We start from the raw sequence: 21,397 nt of genomic DNA, 5'->3' as shown, positions 1-21,397 counted from the left end.
CTGGAGATACTAAAAGGTATCAGATAGATTATATAATTGTAAGACAGAGATTTAGGAACCAGGTTTTAAATTGTAAGACATTTCCTGGGGCAGATGTGGACTCTGACCACAATCTATTGGTTATGACCTGTAGATTAAAACTGAAGAAACTGCAAACAGGTTGGAATTTAAGGAGATGGGACCTGGATAAATCGAAAGAACCAGAGGTTGTACAGAGTTTCAGGGAGAGCATAAGGGAACAATTGACAGGAATGGGGGAAAGAAATACAGTAGAAGAAGAATGGGTAGCTTTGAGGGATGAAGTAGTGAAGGCAGCAGAGGATCAAGTAGGTAAAAAGACGAGGGCTAGTAGAAATCCTTGGGTAACAGAAGAAATATTGAATTTAATTGATGAAAGGAGAAAATATAAAAATGCAGTAAATGAATCAGGCAAAAAGGAATACAAACGTCTCAAAAATGAGATCGACAGGAAGTGCAAAATGGCTAAGCAGGGATGGCTAGAGGACAAATGTAAGGATGTAGAGGCTTATCTCACTAGGGGTAAGATAGATACTGCCTACAGGAAAATTAAAGAGACCTTTGGAGATAAGAGGACCACTTGTATGAACATCAAGAGCTCAGATGGAAACCCAATTCTAAGCAAAGAAGGGAAAGCACAAAGGTGGAAGGAGTATATAGAGGATCTAAACAAGGGCGATGTACTTGAGGACAATATTATGGAAATGGAAGAGGATGTAGATGAAGATGAAATGGGAGATACGATACTGCGTGAAGAGTTTGATAGAGCACTGAAAGACCTGAGTCGAAACTAGGCCCCCGGAGTAGAAAACATTCCATTGGAACTACTGACGGCCTTGGGAGAGCCAGTCCTGACAAAACTCTACCATCTGGTGAGCAAGATGTATGAAACAGGCGAAATACCCTCAGACTTCAAGAAGAATATAATAATTCCAATCCCAAAGAAAGCAGGTGTTGACAGATGTGGAAATTACCGAACAATCAGTTTAATAAGCCACAGCTGCAAAATATTAACGCGAATTCTTTACAGACGAATGGAAAAACTAGTAGAAGCCGACCTCGGGGAAGATCAGTTTGGATTCCGTAGAAATAAAGTTAGACGTGAGGCAATACTGACCTTACGACTTATCTTAGAAGAAAGATTAAGGAAAGGCAAACCTACGTTTATAGCATTTGTAGACTTAGAGAAAGCTTTTGACAATGTTGACTGGAATACTCTCTTTCAAATTCTAAAGGTGGCAGGGGTAAAATACATGGAGCGAAAGGCTATTTACAATTTGTACAGAAACCAAATGGCAGTTATAAGAGTCGAGGGACATGAAAGGGAAGCAGTGGTTGGGAAAGGAGTAAGACAGGGTTGTAGCCTCTACCCGATGTTATTCAATCTGTATATTGAGCAAGCAGTAAAGGAAACAAAAGAAAAATTCGGAGTAGGTATTAAAATCCATGGAGAAGAAATAAAAACTTTGAGGTTCGCCGATGACATTGTAATTCTGTCAGAGGCAGCAAAGGACTTGGAAGAGCAGTTGAACGGAATGGATGGTGTCTTGAAGGGAGAATATAAGATGAACATCAACAAAAGCAAACCGAGGATAATGGAATGTAGTCGAATTAAGTCGGGTGATGCTGAGGGAATTAGATTAGGAAATGAGACACTTAAAGTAGTAAAGGAGTTTTGCTATTTGGGGAGCAAAATAACTGATGATGGTCGAAGTAGAGAGGATATAAAATGTAGACTGGCAATGGCAAGGAAAGCGTTTCTGAAGAAGAGAAATTTGTTAACATCGGATATAGATTTAAGTGTCAGGAAGTCGTTTCTGAAAGTATTTGCATGGAGTGTAGCCATGTATGGAAGTGAAACATGGAGGGTAAATAGTTTGGACAAGAAGAGAATAGAAGCTTTCGAAATGTGGTGCTACAGAAGAATGCTCTAGATTAGATGGGTAGATCACATAACTAATGAGGAGGTATTGAATAGAATTGGGGAGAAGAGGAGTTTGTGGCACAACTTGACCAGAAGAAGGGATCGGTTGGTAGGACATGTTCTGAGGCATCAACGGATCACCAATTTAGTATTGGAGGGCAGCGTGGAGGGTAAAAATCGTAGAGGGAGACCAAGAGATGAATACACTAAGCAGATTCAGAAGGATGTAGGTTACAGTAGGTACTGGGAGATGAAGAAGCTTGCACAGGATAGAGTAGCATGGAGAGCTGCATCAAACCAGTCTCAGGACTGAAGACCACAACAACAACAACAGAGGTGAACAAAATGTACGCTTATTGCCAGTTATTTCAAAACAGACTATGCCACTGCGGACTGTCGTCTATTAATTTTCCTCAAATTTTAAATCCTTAAAAAGGGCTCGTGTTACAGCTATACGATTTAATTTTGCAGGTCTCGATCCTGGTGCGCTGCGATAACACTAAGTGAGCTTCGTCCAGTACACTAGTCAACACTTTCATGGCCAGTTTCAGCTACTATACAGAAGGTCATCCTTTGGTTGTTTGATTATTTTTGGAAATTTGTGGTAAGGTCTTGTGGGACCAAACTGCTGAGGTCATCGATCCCTGTTTGATTCTTTTTGGGAATTTTTGGTAAGGTCTTGTGAGACCAAACTGCTGAGGTCATCGATCCCTAAGCGTGCACACTACTTAATCTAACTTAAACTAAGTTACGCTATGAACAACACACGCACTATGCCTGAGGGAGGACTCGAAAGTCCGACGGGGGGAGCCGCACGGACCGTGACAAAGCGCCCTACACCGTCGGCTACCCCGCGCGGCGGTTGTTTGATGCTCCAGTTGCAAGCGTGATTGTAGGCATGTACACTGCTATTACTTTTGAATTCGTTCGGATTGTTAATAACAAATTTCATAAGTGAATATATATATTGTGAGGCTACAGTGAAGATCCCTAGCTCTTTAAATAAGTGCCTACAGGATGATCTTGGATGAGCTGCAGCAATTATTCTGATTACACGCTTTTCTGCAACGAACACTCTTTTTTACGCAATGATAAGTTACCCCAGAATATGATGTCATACGAAAGCAGAGAATGAAAATAGGCGTGGTAAGTTAATTTACTGAGATGTATATCGCCAAAGTTTGCAATGACCCTAATAGCATAAGTTGCTGAATTCAAACGTTTCAGCAGATCTTCAGTGTGTTTTTCCAGTTCAACCCCTCATCAACGCATACACTTAGAAATTTTGAATATTCTACCTTAGCTAACGATTTCTGATCGAAGTCTATATTTACTAATGGTGCCATTCCATTTAATGTGTGGAACTGTATATACTGTGTTTTGTCAAAGTTTAATGAGAGCCCATTTGCAGAGAACCACTTAATGATTTTCTGAAAAACATCGTTTGCAATTTCATCAGTTAATTCTTGTCTATTGGGTGTGGTAGCTATACTTGTATCATCTGCAAAAAGTACCAGCTTTGTATCTTCGTGAATATAGAATGGCAAGTCATTAATATATATTAAGAACAGCAGGGGACCCAAGACCGAACCTTGCGGCACCCCATTCTTGATTGTTCCCCAGTTTGAGAAATCAACAGTTTTTTGCATATTGTATGAACTGCTTATTTCAACTTCTGCGTATTACAGACAAGTAAATAAACGCTTCGGACAGTAACGAAAAGGTACTTTGAGTCTCGTCGCGTACCCGTTACTCAGTAACGAAATACACATGATATGCTACATCTTTAAACCCCACTGACGATGGCACAAGTGTGATGAAAGAGGTTTGGCCAAGAAAAATACACTATTTGATCAAAAGTAACGGCACAGCCCTAGGTACTGCGGTATTGATCGCTAGATGTCAAGAGACGTGGATATCCTGTTATAAAAGGATGTGGGGAATATTGTGTTGTCAGAAGAGACGCAGTAACTGCAAAAGGGGTCGGTCGCGAGAGCTCAGTGGATTCCAATGTGGACTTGTCACTGGATGTCACTTGAGTAACAGATCCATCATGGACATTTAAACCGTTCTAAGATTACTCAGGTCGACCGTTTGGAAAAGTGACTGTGGAGAACTGAAGGAACAACCACAGATAAAATTATACCAGGGAGACCTCAAGCACGACGGACACGAACCGTCGAACACTGCGAAGAGTGGCTGTAAAAAATCGCCTGAAATCAACGGAAGGAGTTCCAGAGTGCTACCAGCAGTCCAGACAGAACACGGTCTGTAGGGATAATGACGTACAGTGATCGAGCAGCTCCTTGTGAACCACACGTTTCTGTACTCAATGTGGAACGACTCTTGATGTAGTGTAAAGAGCGACGACTGGAACAAGTGATTTGGAGTGACGAGTCACGCTGTTTCCTGTGGCAATCTTGGCAGTCTAAGGGAAGGGTCTGGGCTTGGTGAATGCCTGGAGAATGGTACCTGTCATCACGTGTACTGACAACAGTGGAGTGTGGAGGAGGTGGTGTTATGATATGAGAATGTTTTTCGCGGTTAGGGTGTGATTCCTTTATCGCGCTTAAGGAAACGCCAAATACGGAAGACATTAAACTTTTTACAGCAACGTGTACTGCATTTAGAACAGGAACACTTCGGAGACGATGATTGTGTCAGCATGACTATCCAACACGTCATAAAGAAGAATTTGTGAGGATATAGACCGTGGAAAATAACTTTTCTGAAATCTATGAAGATAGTAACTGTTTTCGAAAGAACAGATACCACTGATGATCGTGCAGCTTCTCTAGAATAAACCATAATTAATTGAAACCCTCAGCTGCCGACAGGTTTTGTTGATATACCTCGATGGGGACAGCTGAAAATGTGTGCCCAGACCGGGTCTCGACCCGGGATCTCGTGCTTACATGGCAGATGCCCTATCCATCTTTTTTTTTTAATTTTGAGAGCTGTAATCACTGCTTGATGAATTTGCAGATCAGATTTAGTTCAAATGGTTTTTTATTTTATTTTTTATTTTTAATCTCATTTTGTTCGCTTTCGTTCGTTGTATCCTCTCGGGGCGGACGTCGTAAGACACCCGTTTTAGTTCGTTGTTGATCGATGAACTCAGTTTTTTTTTATTACAGAGGGTAGCTAACCCTCTTGGCCGGCCGGGGTGGCCGAGAGGTTCTAGGCGCTACAGTCTGGAACCGCGCGACCGCTACGGTCGCAGGTTCGAATCCTGCCTCGGGCATGGATGTGTGTGATTTCCTTAGGTTAGTTAGGTTTAAGTAGTTCTAAGTTCTAGGGGAGTGATGACCTCAGCAGTTAAGTCCGATAGTGCTGACAGCCATTTGAACCTAACCCTCTGAGCCAACACGCTGAGCTACCGTGCCGGCTACCCATCTGAGCCACCGAGGACACAGATGAATAGCGCCTACTGCAGTGACTTATCCCTTGCACGCCTCCCGTGAGACGCACATTCCCAACTATCCACAATCTACATACGTATCTGTTCTTTCGAGAGCAGTTACTATCTTCATATATAGTTAAAGGCTACCCGGCCATTGACCTTCGTCTGTGCGAATGGGCACAGGTTGCCCGAACTCTTACGGCAATCGCCACGTTAGTTGGCGCGAGTAGTGAGTGGATGGGCAAATATCTATTAGGGAGATTACGTATGTAGATTGTGGACAGTTGGGAATGTGGGACTCACGGGAGGCGTGCAAGGGATAAGTCCATACAGTCCCGCTATTCATCTGTGTCCTCGGTGGCTCAGATGGATAGAGGACGCCGGCACGGTAGCTCAGTGTGTTCAGTCAGAGGACAGCCGGCACGGTTAACGGCTTCTCTGTAATTAAAAAACTGAGTCAAGGAACCAACGATCAATTTGAACGGATGTCTTGTGACGTCCGCCCCGACCAAACGCAACGAACTACACTCCTGGAAATTGAAATTGTCCCAGGAAGGGGAAACTTTATTGACACATTCCTGGGGTCAGATACATCACATGATCACACTGACAGAACCACCGGCACATAGACACAGGCAACAGAGCATGCACAATGTCGCCACTAGTACAGTGTATATCCACCTTTCGCAGCAATGCAGGCTGCTATTCTCCCATGGAGACGATCGTAGAGATGCTGGATGTAGTCCTGTGGAACGGCTTGCCATGCCATTTCCACCTGGCGCCTCAGTTGGACCAGCGTTCGTGCTGGACGTGCAGACCGCGTGAGACGACGCTTCATCCAGTCCCAAACATGCTCAATGGGGGACAGATCCGGAGATCTTGCTGGCCAGGGTAGTTGACTTACACCTTCTAGAGCACGTTGGGTGGCACGGGATACATGCGGACGTGCATTGTCCTGTTGGAACAGCAAGTTCCCTTGCCGGTCTAGGAATGGTAGAACGATGGGTTCGAGGACGGTTTGGATGTACCGTGCACTATTCAGTGTCCCCTCGACGATCACCAGTGGTGTACGGCCAGTGTAGGAGATCGCTCCCCACACCATGATGCCGGGTGTTGGCCCTGTGTGCCTCGGTCGTATGCAGTCCTGATTGTGGCGCTCACCTGCACGGCGCCAAACACGCATACGACCATCATTGGCACCAAGGCAGAAGCGACTCTCATCGCTGAAGACGACACGTCTCCATTCGTCCCTCCATTCACGCCTGTCGCGACACCACTGGAGGCGGGCTGCACGATGTTGGGGCGTGAGCGGAAGACGGCCTAACGGTGTGCGGGACCGTAGCCCAGCTTCATGGAGACGGTTGCGAATGGTCCTCGCCGATACCCCAGGAGCAACAGTGTCCCTAATTTGCTGGGAAGTGGCGGTGCGGTCCCCTAGGCACTGCGTAGGATCCTACGGTCTTGGCGTGCATCCGTGCGTCGCTGCGGTCCGGTCCCAGGTCGACGGGCACGTGCACCTTCCGCCGACCACTGGCGACAACATCGATGTACTGTGGAGACCTCACGCCCCACGTGTTGAGCAATTCGGCGGTACGTCCACCCGGCCTCCCGCATGCCCACTATACGCCCTCGCTCAAAGTCCGTCAACTGCACATACGGTTCACGTCCACGCTGTCGCGGCATACTACCAGTGTTAAAGGCTGCGATGGAGCTCCGTATGCCACGGCAAACTGGCTGACACTGACGGCGGCGGTGCACAAATGCTGCGCAGCTAGCGCCATTCGACGGCCAACACCGCGGTTCCTGGTGTGTCCGCTGTGCCGTGCGTGTGATCATTGCTTGTACAGCCCTCTCGCAGTGTCCGGAGCAAGTATGGTGGGTCTGACACACCGGTGTCAATGTGTTCTTTTTTCCATTTCCAGGAGTGTATATCGAACAAAATGAGTAAAAAAAAAGGGTGGTTAGCTGCCCTCTGTAATAAAAGAACGGAGTTAATGGATCAACGATCAACGACGAACTTAAACGGAAGTCTTACGAAGTCCGCCCCGAGCAGATGCAACGAACAACAACGAACAAAATGAGATTTTTTAAAAAAGAAAAAGAAAAAGAAAAAGAAAAGATGGAAAGAGCGTCTGCCATGTAAGCAGGAGATCTCAGGTTCGAGACCCGGTCTGGGCACACATTTTCAGCTGTCCCCATCGAGGTATATCAACAAAACCTGTCGGCAGCTGAGGGTTTCAATTAATTATGACTTTTTTGAAATCGATTTGCCTGCCCAGAGTCACGCCCTGGACATTAATGAAACACCTTTGGAATCAGTTTGAACATCGACCTTGCTGCAGACCCAAGTGTCGTACATCACTACCTTTTCCAGTTTCGGCTCTCGAAGAAGTATGGGCGCCAGTGCTCCACAGATATTCAGGGCTGAAAGTGTCCCCAGCAGAGTTCAAGCCATCACAAGTGTGAAGGGTGGACACACCTCACATTAACGTCCACTAATAGACGTCCAGTAGTGTTACTTAAACATCGATTAACTACCGGTTAATCGATAGTATCTCCACTATCGTCACTATCGGTAGGCTGATTTAACTATCGATAGTCCTATCGTTTATTTTGTAATTCTTTTTAAAATGGCACTTGAAAAATGTTCGGTTCCTATTACTTCTATGGCGTTTGGAGTGTAGAGGTAAAGTAGATTGTGTGGAGGTATTTAATCAACAACGAATATGGTGGCGCTTTTGTTTATAAACTATGTTGTTAATAGATTGGTCGCTGTGGGGGAGCGGTCATGAAAAAGAGAATTTTCTCGTTTGTCTTCCAGCGATGACAACTCACGGCCGTGCGCATCTCGAACCGATCACATGCTTAGGGTAGAAACTACTCACGCAAATAACATGGATTCGTGATTGCGCTTTATACTGATTTCCATCTTCAAATGTGCGAGCTTGCTTACTTGTAGCAAGGAATGCAAATGTAAATAAGGCTGTTGTAATACAACGCAGGTAGTAGAGGAAAAAATGACATTTTAAAATGGTTGAAATGGCTCTAAGCACTATGGGACTTAACATCTGAGGTCATCAGTCCCCTAGACTTAGAACTATTTTAACTTAACGAACCTAAGGACATCACACACATCGATGCCCGATGCAGGATTCGAGCCTGCGACCGTAGCAGCAGTGCGGTTCCGGACTGAAGCACCTAGAACCTCTCGACCACAGCGGCCGGCGACATTTTAAAGATTTCTTTCTGTACTGTATAATGCATCTTAAAGTAAATACAATTATTGTCGTTATTAATTAAACACACCTGCAACTGTCCTCTTCTGTTTCTGAGTGCTCATTGTACTGACAAGTGTTTTCAGTTGTACATGTTAATATGTAAATTGATTCGAAAATACAAAATGCTGACGTAATCCTAATGCCCCTGTGTCACTTCTGCTTTTGCAGGAGCACAAATATAATTCACATGTTGGTTGCCCATATTGTGGTCGATTAGCGGAGCTTGTTTCTTCAAGGACACACCAGCTCCCGCAAAACTGAATGTACCAAAAGCACAACCCGTCGAGAGTCAAGTTTTCTTATTTGTGTTGTGGCTGGACGTAATAATCAAAATATACAGCCGTATTTACATGCTATCTGCTTTCACAACATCGCAGTGCATATTCATAAGCAATTCGGGCGAAAATTGAACGTTTCAGTGGATGTGTGAGACAAAACTAATCTCTTCTTGCCAAGAGTTGACTGTGAATGGTCAGGAATGTTTCTGCAAAACTCCAAATCTTGTGGGTATTTCTTAAGACCTTGCCCGTTAATGCTGATTCCACTTGTTTGAAACTTGTGCAGCAGGCGAATAAGCACAACATTAATTTTATTTTTTTTCATTTTTTCGAGATTACATTATTCTGCAATTTTTCGAGTCTGCCCCAAGCTCTACGGGATATCGTAGGAGGTGACTTCAATGTGCCAACAATGACTTCTTCGTCACTCATTTCGTTATTTAAACGCCACACAACAACACGATTATTCTTCATCACGCAACTATAGTGCCACAACTGCCGAATCTCTCTGTCATTGGCAGCAGTGAGACAAAGAGTACAGCAGCGAAGAAGTGTTCCGGATGGAGACGACATGAAACGATCAGTGCTTTTCGCACGCCACCGGTAGTCTCTGTTGGCTGGCGCTTCCAAGATTATTTTGCTTATGTAAGAGGTGCGTAAATAGAGCTTTTTTGTTGTTATTATGAAAATGATCTGTAAAAATCAATCATCTGTGTGGAATTTTTAAGAAAGTGTGAGATGTGGGCGATAATAGTCAGTTTGTAAACTGTACCATTGCATTAAAGATTATAAACATGATCAGACAATACGACTAATTTAAGAGACCACTACAAGGAAAGCATGGTGAAAAACTAGGAATCAACAGAATTGAAAGGTGAGGGATCAACTTGTGAGCTAGACCAAGTGCAAGAGGTGTAACCAAAAGAATCGAGAAGCTCTATAAAAGATTATTTTAACAGAAGTCAGTTGTACGATGCCACTTTAAAAGTAAAAAAAGAACTTGATTCTCTTTATGCATAAATAATTGCCATCGGTATGCTGCCGTACAGAACTTCCGACCATCAAGGTTCGAAAAAAAAAAATGTTTATGCCTTACACAGTAGACATGAGTTGCCAGATAAAACCACACTTAATTGTTTACTGATCTCGAAACTGTAGGAAGAGATAAAAATAAATTAGAAAAAGCCCTTACAAAATGTAAATTTTTTAGCGTTACAACGGACTTGTGGAGAATCAACGCGAATGAAGGCATACTGCCATTGACTTATCACTTTATTATAGACGAAAAATTTGTTTCACCCATATTAAAACTGACAAAAACTGCGACGCAGAATCTATGCACATGTAACTAACATTTTTTAAAATGTTTCTTTCTTTAATGCGTCAGTGCCGTACTGAGTTTCGATTCATTCTTGTGATTGGTACATGTCGGTGTAAGTGACATCGGCGTAACTCGTAAGGTATTTCTTGGCAGTTTGAGACCTCCCATCTTCACCCCCACACTTATCCTCACCCCTGTTGCCGACAGAAACCCGAAACAGTCGTGTCATTTATGTTCTGTTTACGGACACTGCCAACTGTAAGAAATCATTGAACAATTGCGTTACTACAGGCTTAATATATTTTCCTATTCATTACTACAAATAAGCAACACATTTGAACATAGATGACTCTATAATGCGCTTTCTCAAAACATCATTACTTCTGCTCCCAAAGTTTTCTCTTGCGAGTTTGTGCGATAGCAGGCTAACAAACGAGAAACGAACGCGAACCCCAACACGTCTGAACCAAAATTAGTACAGCTTAGCAAAATCAGCTGGCAGTGGCGTTACAATTATTGTGATCCTGAATTCCGAGTATATAAACAACTCGCTTTTGTGGCGATTTATGCGGAAGTGCTTCCATTGTTACAGCGAATGGGAACAGAATTAAAACTTTTGGGGCTTATAAAACAGCGTCAATATTAATGCATATGTTTACCAAAAACAGGTAACCCTGGCAAGTTGTAAACAATGATAATGGAAAACTCTAGCTGTTGTGTAATGGAAGCTGCTGTATCGTGTGACGGTACGTCACATAAATATTGACATTTTTATCAGTTGTAAACCGCAGTTAAAGTATTTTATGAACATAATTAGTGTAAAAGATATAATTAATGTTCTTGAAACAACTGATATGCAGCGATTATTTAAGAGTAGTATCCTTCGACCATAAATATAATAGACTGGCCCTGACGTCACTTTCGTGGCTCCAACATCTCTGGGCTGAAGTCACGTGAATGTTGGCTAAACATGGTTGTTTCGTATTGCGCTTATGGCTGTACTCAGCGTTTTGTCGGGGGACATGGCATTACATTTCACGTGTAAGTGTTTCTATGATGGTGCAGATGCGTTTATTGAAATCTGCTGAAGTGACTTTTATATGTTTTTTACACTTGAAATAGAGTATCACGTAAATTAAAGTGTTGAAAGTGATGCCTGTAAAGTCAGACTCATATTACATTTTGGAAAGTATCTGTGATAATTCGGTTACAGAAGTAAGTATAATCGTTTCTCGTTCCTACTCATAGGTTCCGAAAGGATGAAAACCGAAGGCAGCTTTGGATACAGGCCCTGAAACGGAAAAACTTTAAGCCATTTGCACATACGCGCCTTTGCTCGAAGCACTTCGCGGAGAAGTGTTTTGATGGGTTAGTTATTATTTACAATGTATATCTATTATTTGTATTTACAGTGTCTGTCATTTTTAAATCTAGACTCCAAAATTATTTTCTGAAACTTCAAAGTCTCACCTTTCATCTAAAATATCATTTTTTTTTTAACTGATAGTTTAAACTTTTGTAAAAATAGTGGGAACTGAACCTTTGAAGTGCACCTAAAATTGATACTCTAAAATGGACCTGTTCCTAAAGTAAACAATTTTGACACCTATAGTTGACATAATTCCCATAGCCCATTTTCTTTTATAAGTGACTAGAGCTCGAAACGTGGCGAATACAATGTTTAAAGTTTTGACACGAGCCCACTCTTACTGTTTAAAAGAATTTTAACGACATTTTACTATAATTGATAGTTAATAGTAATTTCGTCCCGCTGCCCACCAGAGTGGCGTTCGATGTATTTGTTAGATTTTATAAATGGTACTTTGAACAAATCCAGATCAAATGTAGTTCTGGCATAATTTTTCACAAATAAAAAAGTAGTTTTTGTTGGAAGCGTTTGGCAGTCAATTGAGAAATGTGGGGAAAATCCGATACAAACATAGGATGGCAGACCGCTGATTTGAAATCCCGCCACGTTTTGCCAACAGTCACGTGGTTTATGTTGGAGCCACACTAGCCCCATAGCTTCTGCACAGCAAGGCCAGTCTACTAGTATCTATGGTCGAAGGTAGTATCTTTATTTAATGTCTATGAAAATAAAAAAGGATCGAAAGAGACGCGATTGTACGGCCGAGGAAGAAGGACGTATTTTACTGGACACACACTGTTTTGTTTCGCTATACGGAACGCAGCCATTGAGCGGCTACACATGTAAGTTATTCGTATTTGTTTCTGATACAATAAAATTGTTATTATTATCACAAAATGAATTTCTTTGTAATAGTTGCCACCTCAAATGCTCGCAGTGGCTAACTATTTTTAATAAGCTTTTTTTCAGTAATTTGCGCTGCGAGAAGCTCATCTTCCGATGCAGCCTCTGGTCGGCCACTACGCGCCGAAGTATTAACTTATTTTTCAAAGTGTTAACAGTAACTGTAAATGCGAGAGATTTCGTTATAAGAACCTTTTTAAATTGCAACAGATAATTAATTTACGTTAAAGTTCAGTTTTTAAACTATACTGATTCCATGAGTTCAGTAAGTTTTATCTTGGCCGCTCCATGGCAACAATCGAAATTCTCTCGAGCCTGGCTTTGCAGTCAATAAATAAAAATTAACAAAATTACATTAAATTCAGTTAACGGCAAAAGCCACCCTTGATCTCTTCAACGCAGTTTCAGTCTTATTATTCGCGTGTGCAGTTTATACCGTATGGGCTTCAGTTCATCAGCATGCATGTACACCTAAGGTAGCAGCACTGCATGGCAGACCAGTAAACACTTCCCCTCTCGCGTCCCTATTCCTTATTGTGACCTTCTTCTCCTTCGTCTTCCTCTTCCTCCTTTCCCCGTGCTTCTAAGACGCTGAAGCTCAACGTAACAACGACAGTAAATACAGTCGCCCAATTTTTATGAGAATTATTTTTATATACATTAAAGCAATTTTTCAGATAATAAAACGTTGAAAAAAAGAAATTTTTTGACAATACAGGGTGATTCAAAAAGAATACCACAACTTTAGGAATTTAAAACTCTGCAACGACAAAAGGCAGAGCTAAGCACTATCTGTCGGCAAATTAAGGGAGCTATAATGTTTCATTTAGTTGTACATTTGTTCGCTTTAGGTGCTGTTGACTAGGCGTCAGCGTCAGTTGATGCTAAGATGGCGACCGCTCAACAGAAAGCTTTTTGTGTTATTGAGTACGGCAGAAGTGAATCGACGACAGTTGTTCAGCGTGCATTTCGAACGAAGTATGGTGTTAAACCTCCTGATAGGTGGTGTATTAAACGTTGGTATAAACAGTTTACAGAGAATAGGTGTTTGTGCAAAGGGAAAAGTTCTGGACGGCCGAGAACGAGTGATGAAAATGTAGCACGCATCCAGCAAGCATTTGTTCGCAGCCCAGGAAATTCGACTCGCAGAGCTAGCAGAGAGCTGCAAATTCCACAATCAACAGTATGGAGAGTCCTACGAACTTATCTGTCCGTAACTACTTGAACGTCAACTACCCGAGGCGATGGATCGGCCGCCAGGCAGCCCGTGACAGAGCACTTCATCACTGGCCTCCAAGAAGCCCTGATCTTACCCCTGCGATTTTTTCTTATGGGGGTATGTTAAGGATATGGTGTTTCGGCCACCTCTCCCAGCCACCATTGATGATTTGAAACGAGAAATAACAGCAGCTATCCAAACTGTTACGCCTGATATGCTACAGAGAGTGTGGAACGAGTTGGAGTATCGGGTTGATATTGCTCGAGTGTCTGGAGGGGGCCATATTGAACATCTCTGAACTTGTTTTTGAGTGAAAAAAAACCTTTTTAAATACTCTTTGTAATGATGTATAACAGAAGGTCATATTATGTTTCTTTCATTAAATACACATTTTTAAAGTTGTGGTATTCTTTTTGAATCACCCTGTACTACACAAAATTTCGGAGATACTGGCAGGTTACTTAAACATAAAATTTTTTTCAGGTCAGCAATCAGATCTTATTAGAATACAATATCCGTGATAAGACAATAGCAGTGGTTACAGACAACGCTACAGTTACGAAAGAGCTGCCCAAATCTTAAGGATTCTAAATTCACCCTGTTTTGCCCACTGTGTCAATTTAACAGTACAATATTGTTTCAAAGCAGAAATATTTGCCAAAATATCTTTGAAAACAAAGGCCATTAGTGAGTTTCTTTCATAGCTCTACACTAGCCAGTGACAAACTGGGCAATGTTCAGAAAAGAGCAAACAAAAAAGAACTGAGAGGGAGACAAGAGGTGCCGACTCGATGGAATAGCTTAAAATAATTTTGGAAGTACGAAGTGAGCTTGAGATTGCGATCAGTGAAAGTTCAAAAGCACTGCCTACCCCCAGAGCAGAAAATTACTTGGCTATACAGGAGAAAATAGATCTTCTTGAATTTTTTGAACTAGCAACAACAACAATCTCAGGGAAATCATACATCATTGCTTACAAAATTGTACTTCTTGTACGAGGTATTGCTGCAAAGTTTTCAGACTAGTAAAGCACCTTAAAAACTAATGAAGGACGAATTGTTCTGGATTCCTTGATTAAATTAGTCAATGAAAGAGTGATACCATTTAACACATTGACTGCTAATATGCTTGTGACATTATTAGATCGTAGGTCTTAAAAATTTGTTTCAGGACATTCCAGAAGGCAGAAAACGCTGCACAAGTACTTCAGAAAGAATATGGTGCTATTATCACATAAGCTACAAGAATGATATCTGAAACAGGAACATCCATGAGCAGTGCTAATACGTCGATAGTGTAACAATTTGAAATCCGATGATCTACTTTTTTTGCCGAATTAGAAACAGTGTAACGTCGATGTCGTTTGAAACACCCCCGTTATGTCCTTTATTGGGTTTTGTGTAATTTACCGAAGCGGCCAAACAGTTAATTATTATGATTATATGACCGTGTACTTAATGGATGAAAGACCATCGGTTTTTCTGCTGTGGTTTCGGGGGTATTTCAGCCGAGTGCGGCTGTTCTGAGACGGAATAGTTGATGCCCGAAAGTTTTTCTATTATTATAGGCCACAAAGATTGCGATATACGAACTGATATGTGAAACTTCCTGGCAGATTAAAACTGTGTGCCCCACCGAGACTCGAACTCGGGACCTTTGCCTTTCGCGCGCAAGTGCTCTACCATCTGAGCTACCGAAGCACTACTCACGCCCCGTACTCACAGCTTTACTTCTGCCAGTACCTCGTCTCCTACCTTCCAAACTTTACAGAAGCTCTCCTGCCATGTCTCCGCAATATCCTTTCTTTCAGGACTGCTAGTTCTGCAAGGTTCGCAGGAGAGCTTCTGTAAAATTTGGAAGGTAGGAGACGAGGTACTGGCAGAAGTAAAGCTGTGAGTACCGGGCGTGAGTCGTGCTTCGGTAGCTCAGATGGTAGAGCACTTGCCCGCGAAAGGCAAAGGTCCCGAGTTCGAGTCTCGGTCGGGCACACAGTTTCAATCTGCCAGGAAGTTTCATATCAGCGCACACTCCGCTGCAGAGTGAAAATCTCATTCTGGAAACATCCCCCAGGCTATGGTTAAGCCATGTCTCCGCAATATACTTTCTTTCAGGAGTGCTAGTTCTGCAAGGTTCGCAGGAGAGCTTCTGTAAAGTTTGGAAGGTAGGAGTCGAGGTACTGGCAGAAGTAAAGCTGTGAGTACCGGGCGTGAGTCGTGCTTCGGTAGCTCAGTTGGTAGAGCACTTGCCCGCGAGTCTCGGTCGGGTACACAGTTTTAATCTGGCAGGATAAAAAAAAAAAGATGGTAGAGCACTTGCCCGCGAAAGGCAAAGGTCGCGAGTTCGATTCTCAGTCGGGCACACAGTTTTAATCTTCCAGGAAGTTTCATATCAGCGCACACTCCGCTGCAGAGTGAAAATCTCATTCTGGAAACTGATATGTATTTCAATTAACACACAAATTCTGAGGCAGTTGCTGCCTTCGCCTTACGCGTTTAATTATGGTTATATCTTTTAATGATTGCTGATTTTAAGTACTTCGTCACGCGCAATTGGTTAACATTCACAACAATCCTCACTGCAATCTATGGTTGTTGTTGGACGACGCGGTTGACGCAAAACACATAATTCGGCGCTTCTCACATTTGGTTTTATATCACTCGCGAATCGGTATTGATGAGGGCCAGCCCCACGACGATTAGGGTGCCGCGCTCATTTGTCACACTCCGGTGAATTTTCAATTTACTTCTCACTCGGCACATCCGCCATTGACGCTGTACTCGGCTCTATCACCATTCTTGCCCGTCTTCCCAGTACTGCTTTCACTCCATACTCATCTCACTGCCTACTGCAGCGCTCGACAATCGACTCCTGTCTGCTATCGACCTGCGTGTTGGGTACTAATATATACACTCCTGGAAATGGAAAAAAGAACACATTGACACCGGTGTGTCAGACCCACCATACTTGCTCCGGACACTGCGAGAGGGCTGTACAAGCAATGATCACACGCACGGCACAGCGGACACACCAGGAACCGCGGTGTTGGCCGTCGAATGGCGCTAGCTGCGCAGCATTTGTGCACCGCCGCCGTCAGTGTCAGCCAGTTTGCCGTGGCATACGGAGCTCCATCGCAGTCTTTAACATGGTAGCATGCCGCGACAGCGTGGACGTGAACCGTATGTGCAGTTGACGGACTTTGAGCGAGGGCGTATAGTGGGCATGCGGGAGGCCGGGTGGACGTACCGCCGAATTGCTCAACACGTGGGGCGTGAGGTCTCCACAGTACATCGATGTTGTCGCCAGTGGTCGGCGGAAGGTGCACGTGCCCGTCGACCTGGGACCGGACCGCAGCGACGCACGGATGCACGCCAAGACCGTAGGATCCTACGCAGTGCCGTAGGGGACCGCACCGCCACTTCCCAGCAAATTAGGGACACTGTTGCTCCTGGGGTATCGGCGAGGACCATTCGCAACCGTCTCCATGAAGCTGGGCTACGGTCCCGCACACCGTTAGGCCGTCTTCCGCTCACGCTCCAACATCGTGCAGCCCGCCTCCAGTGGTGTCACGACAGGCGTGAATGGAGGGACGAATGGAGACGTGTCGTCTTCAGCGACGAGAGTCGCTTCTGCCTCGGTGCCAATGATGGTCGTATGCGTGTTTGGCGCCGTGCAGGTGAGCGCCACAATCAGGACTGCATACGACCGAGGCACACAGGGCCAACACCCGGCATCATGGTGTGGGGAGCAATCTCCTACACTGGCCGTACACCACTGGTGATCGTCGAGGGGACACTGAATAGTGCACGGTACATCCAAACCGTCATCGAACCCATCGTTCTACCATTCCTAGACCGGCAAGGGAACTTGCTGTTCCAACAGGACAATGCACGTCCGCATGTATCCCGTGCCACCCAACGTGCTCTAGAAGGTGTAAGTCAACTACCCTGGCCAGCAAGATCTCCGGATCTGTCCCCCATTGAGCATGTGTGGGACTGGATGAAGCGTCGTCTCACGCGGTCTGCACGTCCAGCAAGAACGCTGGTCCAACTGAGGCGCCAGGTGGAAATGGCATGGCAAGCCGTTCCACAGGACTACATCCAGCATCTCTACGATCGTCTCCATGGGAGAATAGCAGCCTGCATTGCTGCGAAAGGTGGATATACACTGTACTAGTGCCGACATTGTGCATGCTCTGTTGCCTGTGTCTATGTGCCTGTGGTTCTGTCAGTGTGATCATATGATGTATCTGACCCCAGGAATGTGTCAATAAAGTTTCCCCTTCCTGGGACAATGAATTCACGGTGTTCTTATTTCAATTTCCAGGAGTGTATGTTCGTGGAATCACGGATCCCTTACGCGTTACACCAGTCAGTGATTCCATAACTGACCTACGTCAATATTTTGAAAAACCTGTAATAGACAAGCATGCTTCTGTATTAGAATACTGTGCAAAATCTAATAGTATGTTGCGTGTAAAGAACATAGGTCCGGATTTCATCATAATTTCATTCTTCGAGAGCTGCAAGATCGCCAATGGTATCTGTACAGGTACCAGCTTCATATCCGTATTTAAATTTTTGTGGTGTCCGGCGAATTGAGTTCGTGCACAGGGGGTATTCTCCAAGGCAGGATAAATAGTTGCTTAAAAACGCAACAGACTAAAGGAGAAGAATTTAAACACCTTAAGTGTATCTTTTAATGTTGTATTTTAAACAACAGACTAAAGAAGAAGAATTAAAATACTTTACCTTACTTTACATAAAACTCGCATGTCTTGTATTGTTGTATTTTAAGCAATAAATGTTTTGGAAAGTTATTTTTCATTTGTAATGCCTGCCCAAAACAATCGGTATTTAATCGATACGTCAACAGCTTTCACAAGTACTATCCATAGTATTGGATGTGCCAACTATCGATGTTTAAGTAACACTAAATGATGTCAATCGTTCCCCAACGTAGTGTTATAGGCCCTTTGCTGTTCCTTATCTATATAAACGATTTTGGAGATAACCTGAGCAGCCGTCTCCAGTTGTTTGAAGATGACGCTGTCGTTTATCGACTGGTAAAGTCATCAGAAGATCAAAACAAACTGCAAAACGATTTAGAAAAAATATCTGAATGGTGCGAAAAATGGCAGTTGACCCTAAATAACAAAAAGTGTGAGGTCATCCACATGAGTGCTAAAAGGTACCCAAACGTCGGTTACACGGTAAATCAGCCTAATCTAAAAGCTGTAAATTCAACTAAATACCTAGGTATTACAATTATGAACAACTTAAATTGCAAAGAACACATAGAAAATGTTGTGGGGAAGGGTAACCAAAAGCTGTGTTTTATTGGCAGGACACTAACAAAATGTAACAGAGGTACTAAGGAGACTGTCTTCACTTCGCTTGTCCGTCCTCTTTTAGAATACTGCTGCGCGGTGTGGGATCCTTACCAGGTTTTGTATTATCGCGAAATATGGGAGAGAGTGTCACAGAAATGCCACAGGATTTGGGCTGGAAATCATTAAAAGAAAGGCGTTTTTCGTTGCGACGGAATCTTCTCACGGAATTCCAATCACCGACTTTCTCCTCCGAATGCGGAAATACTTTGTTGACACCGACCTACTTAGGGAGAAACGATCACCACGACAAAATAAGGAAAATCAGAGCTCGTACGGAAAGATATAGGTGTTCATTCTTCCCGCTCGCTAGACGAATAGAGAATTGTGAAGGTGGTTCGATGAACCCTCTGCCAGGCACTTAAATGTGATTTGCAGAGTATCCATGTAGTTGTAGATGTAGATGTAATAGCCAGATACTTTTGATCAGATAAAATGATTAAGCGGGTTGTATAAACAGGCTGAATCCAAATGCCATAAAACAGTGATGTTTTCAATGTGTAGCTTCGACCATAGATACTAGTAGACTGGCCTTGCTGTGCAGAAGCTATTGGGCTGGTGTGGCTCCAACATAAACCACGTGACTGTTGGCAAAACGTGGCGGGATTTCAAATCAGCGGTCTGGCATCCTACTTTTGTATCGTATTTTACCCACATTTCTCAGTTGACTGCCAAACGCTTCCAACAAAAATTACTTTTTTATTTGCGAAAAATTATGTCAGAACTAAATTTGACCTGGATTTGTTCACAGTACAATTTATAAAATCTAACAAATACATCGAACGCCCCTCTGGTGGCCAGCGGGACGAAATTACTATAAACTATCAATTAAAGTAAAATGTCGTTAAAATTCTTTTAAACGGTAAGAGTGGGCTCGTGTCAAAACTTCTAACATTGGATTCGCCGCGTTTTGAGCTCTAGTCACTTATAAAAGAAAATGGGATATGGGAATTACGTCAACTATAGGTGCCAAAATTGTCGACTTTAGGAGCATGTTCATTTTAGAGTATCAATTTTAGGTGCACTGTAAAGGTTCAGTTCCTACTATTTTTAAAAAAGTTTAAACTATCAGTTTAAAAAAAATGATATTTTAGATGAAAGGTGAGACTTTGAAGTTTCAGAAAATAATTTTGGAGCCTACATTTATTTAATAGTATCAGAAGGTAGAAAGAAATTCTCTTCATGTGTCGACTATAGGTGCTCTTACCTTATTATAATCTCACTTGTATATACAAAAAGGCGCGAATGTGCTGATGGCTTAAGTTTTTCCATTTCAGGGCCTGTATCCAAAGCTGCCTTCGGTTTTCATCCTTAGGGAACCTATGAGTAGGAACGAGAAACAGTTATACTTACTTCTGTAACCGAATTATCACAGATACTGTAGAAAATGGGATATGAGTCTGACTTTACGGGTATCACTTTCAACACTTTAATTTACGTGATACTCTATTTCAAGTGTAAAAAACATAAAAGTCACTTCAGCAGATTTCCATAAACGCATCTGCACCATCATAGGAACACTTACACGTGAAATGTAATGCCACTTCCCATCGAAAAAACGCTGAGTACAGCCGTAAGCGCAACACGAAACAACCATGTTTTGCCAACATTCACGTGAATTTAGCCCTGAGATGTTGGAGCCACGAAAATGACGTCAGGGCCAGTCTATTATATTTATGGTCGAAGATGTGTAGCAAGATTTAGCAAATCTGTAATGAAAGCAGAGATGTCGCTCACCGTCCAGTGGGAGGTGCAGAGGGTTCCCACTGAGGATCAGCTTCCACAGCTTCGGCGCGCCCGAAAACGTGTACGGGTGCAGGCTGTGCAGGGCATTGTTCTCCAGGCTGAGCCACCACAGCTGCGAGAAACCCTGGAAGGCGCCCGACTCGACCTCGCCTATGACGTTCTCCAGCAGCACCAGCTTCTGGAGGCTGGAGGACACCCGGCTGAGGGAGCCGTTGCGCAGCGCCGCCAGCCGGTTGTAGGACAGGTCCAGGATGGTGGTGGCGGAGTCCAGGCCGGCCGGGGGGCTGCTCAGCGACGAACTGGAGCAGTCGGCGGCGGTGCGCGTGCGAGACTGGCCGCAGCGGCAGGCCTCCGGGCACCTGATGGCGGCGCCCGCAGAGGACAGCGAAACCAGCACCAGCAGCTGGAGGCTCAGCGGAGGCCAGCGGGACGGCATCCTCCCTGTACGCGAGGAGGTTCGCGTATCTGGTTAGAAACTCACAGCGCACTTGACAATCACCAGTTTGGATGTTAGACCGTGTCAATATAAACACTAACACGACTAGGGATAGA

The 21,397-nt window shown here is 43.6% G+C and overlaps 1 protein-coding gene across 2 annotated transcripts in view; it reads right to left on the bottom strand.

The window, feature by feature from the left end:
- The window catches only part of LOC126176814 (insulin-like growth factor-binding protein complex acid labile subunit), a 233,174-nt gene that overhangs the window by 105,016 nt on the left and 106,761 nt on the right, over positions 1-21,397 (bottom strand). For both annotated transcript variants that reach the window (XR_007535664.1, XM_049923996.1), the window contains exon 2: positions 20,837-21,286. Coding sequence is in view for 1 of the 2 variants with exons in the window: in XM_049923996.1 (XP_049779953.1) it covers positions 20,837-21,281 (445 nt within the window). In the remaining variant the exon portion in view is untranslated. The remainder of the gene's footprint in view (positions 1-20,836; positions 21,287-21,397) is intronic.

Source organism: Schistocerca cancellata, chromosome 3 (genome assembly GCF_023864275.1).
Source record: "Schistocerca cancellata isolate TAMUIC-IGC-003103 chromosome 3, iqSchCanc2.1, whole genome shotgun sequence".
Taxonomy (NCBI): domain Eukaryota; kingdom Metazoa; phylum Arthropoda; class Insecta; order Orthoptera; family Acrididae; genus Schistocerca; species Schistocerca cancellata.
The sequence above is the reverse complement of the archived record's forward strand: the minus strand, read 5'-3'. Positions and strand labels throughout refer to the sequence as shown.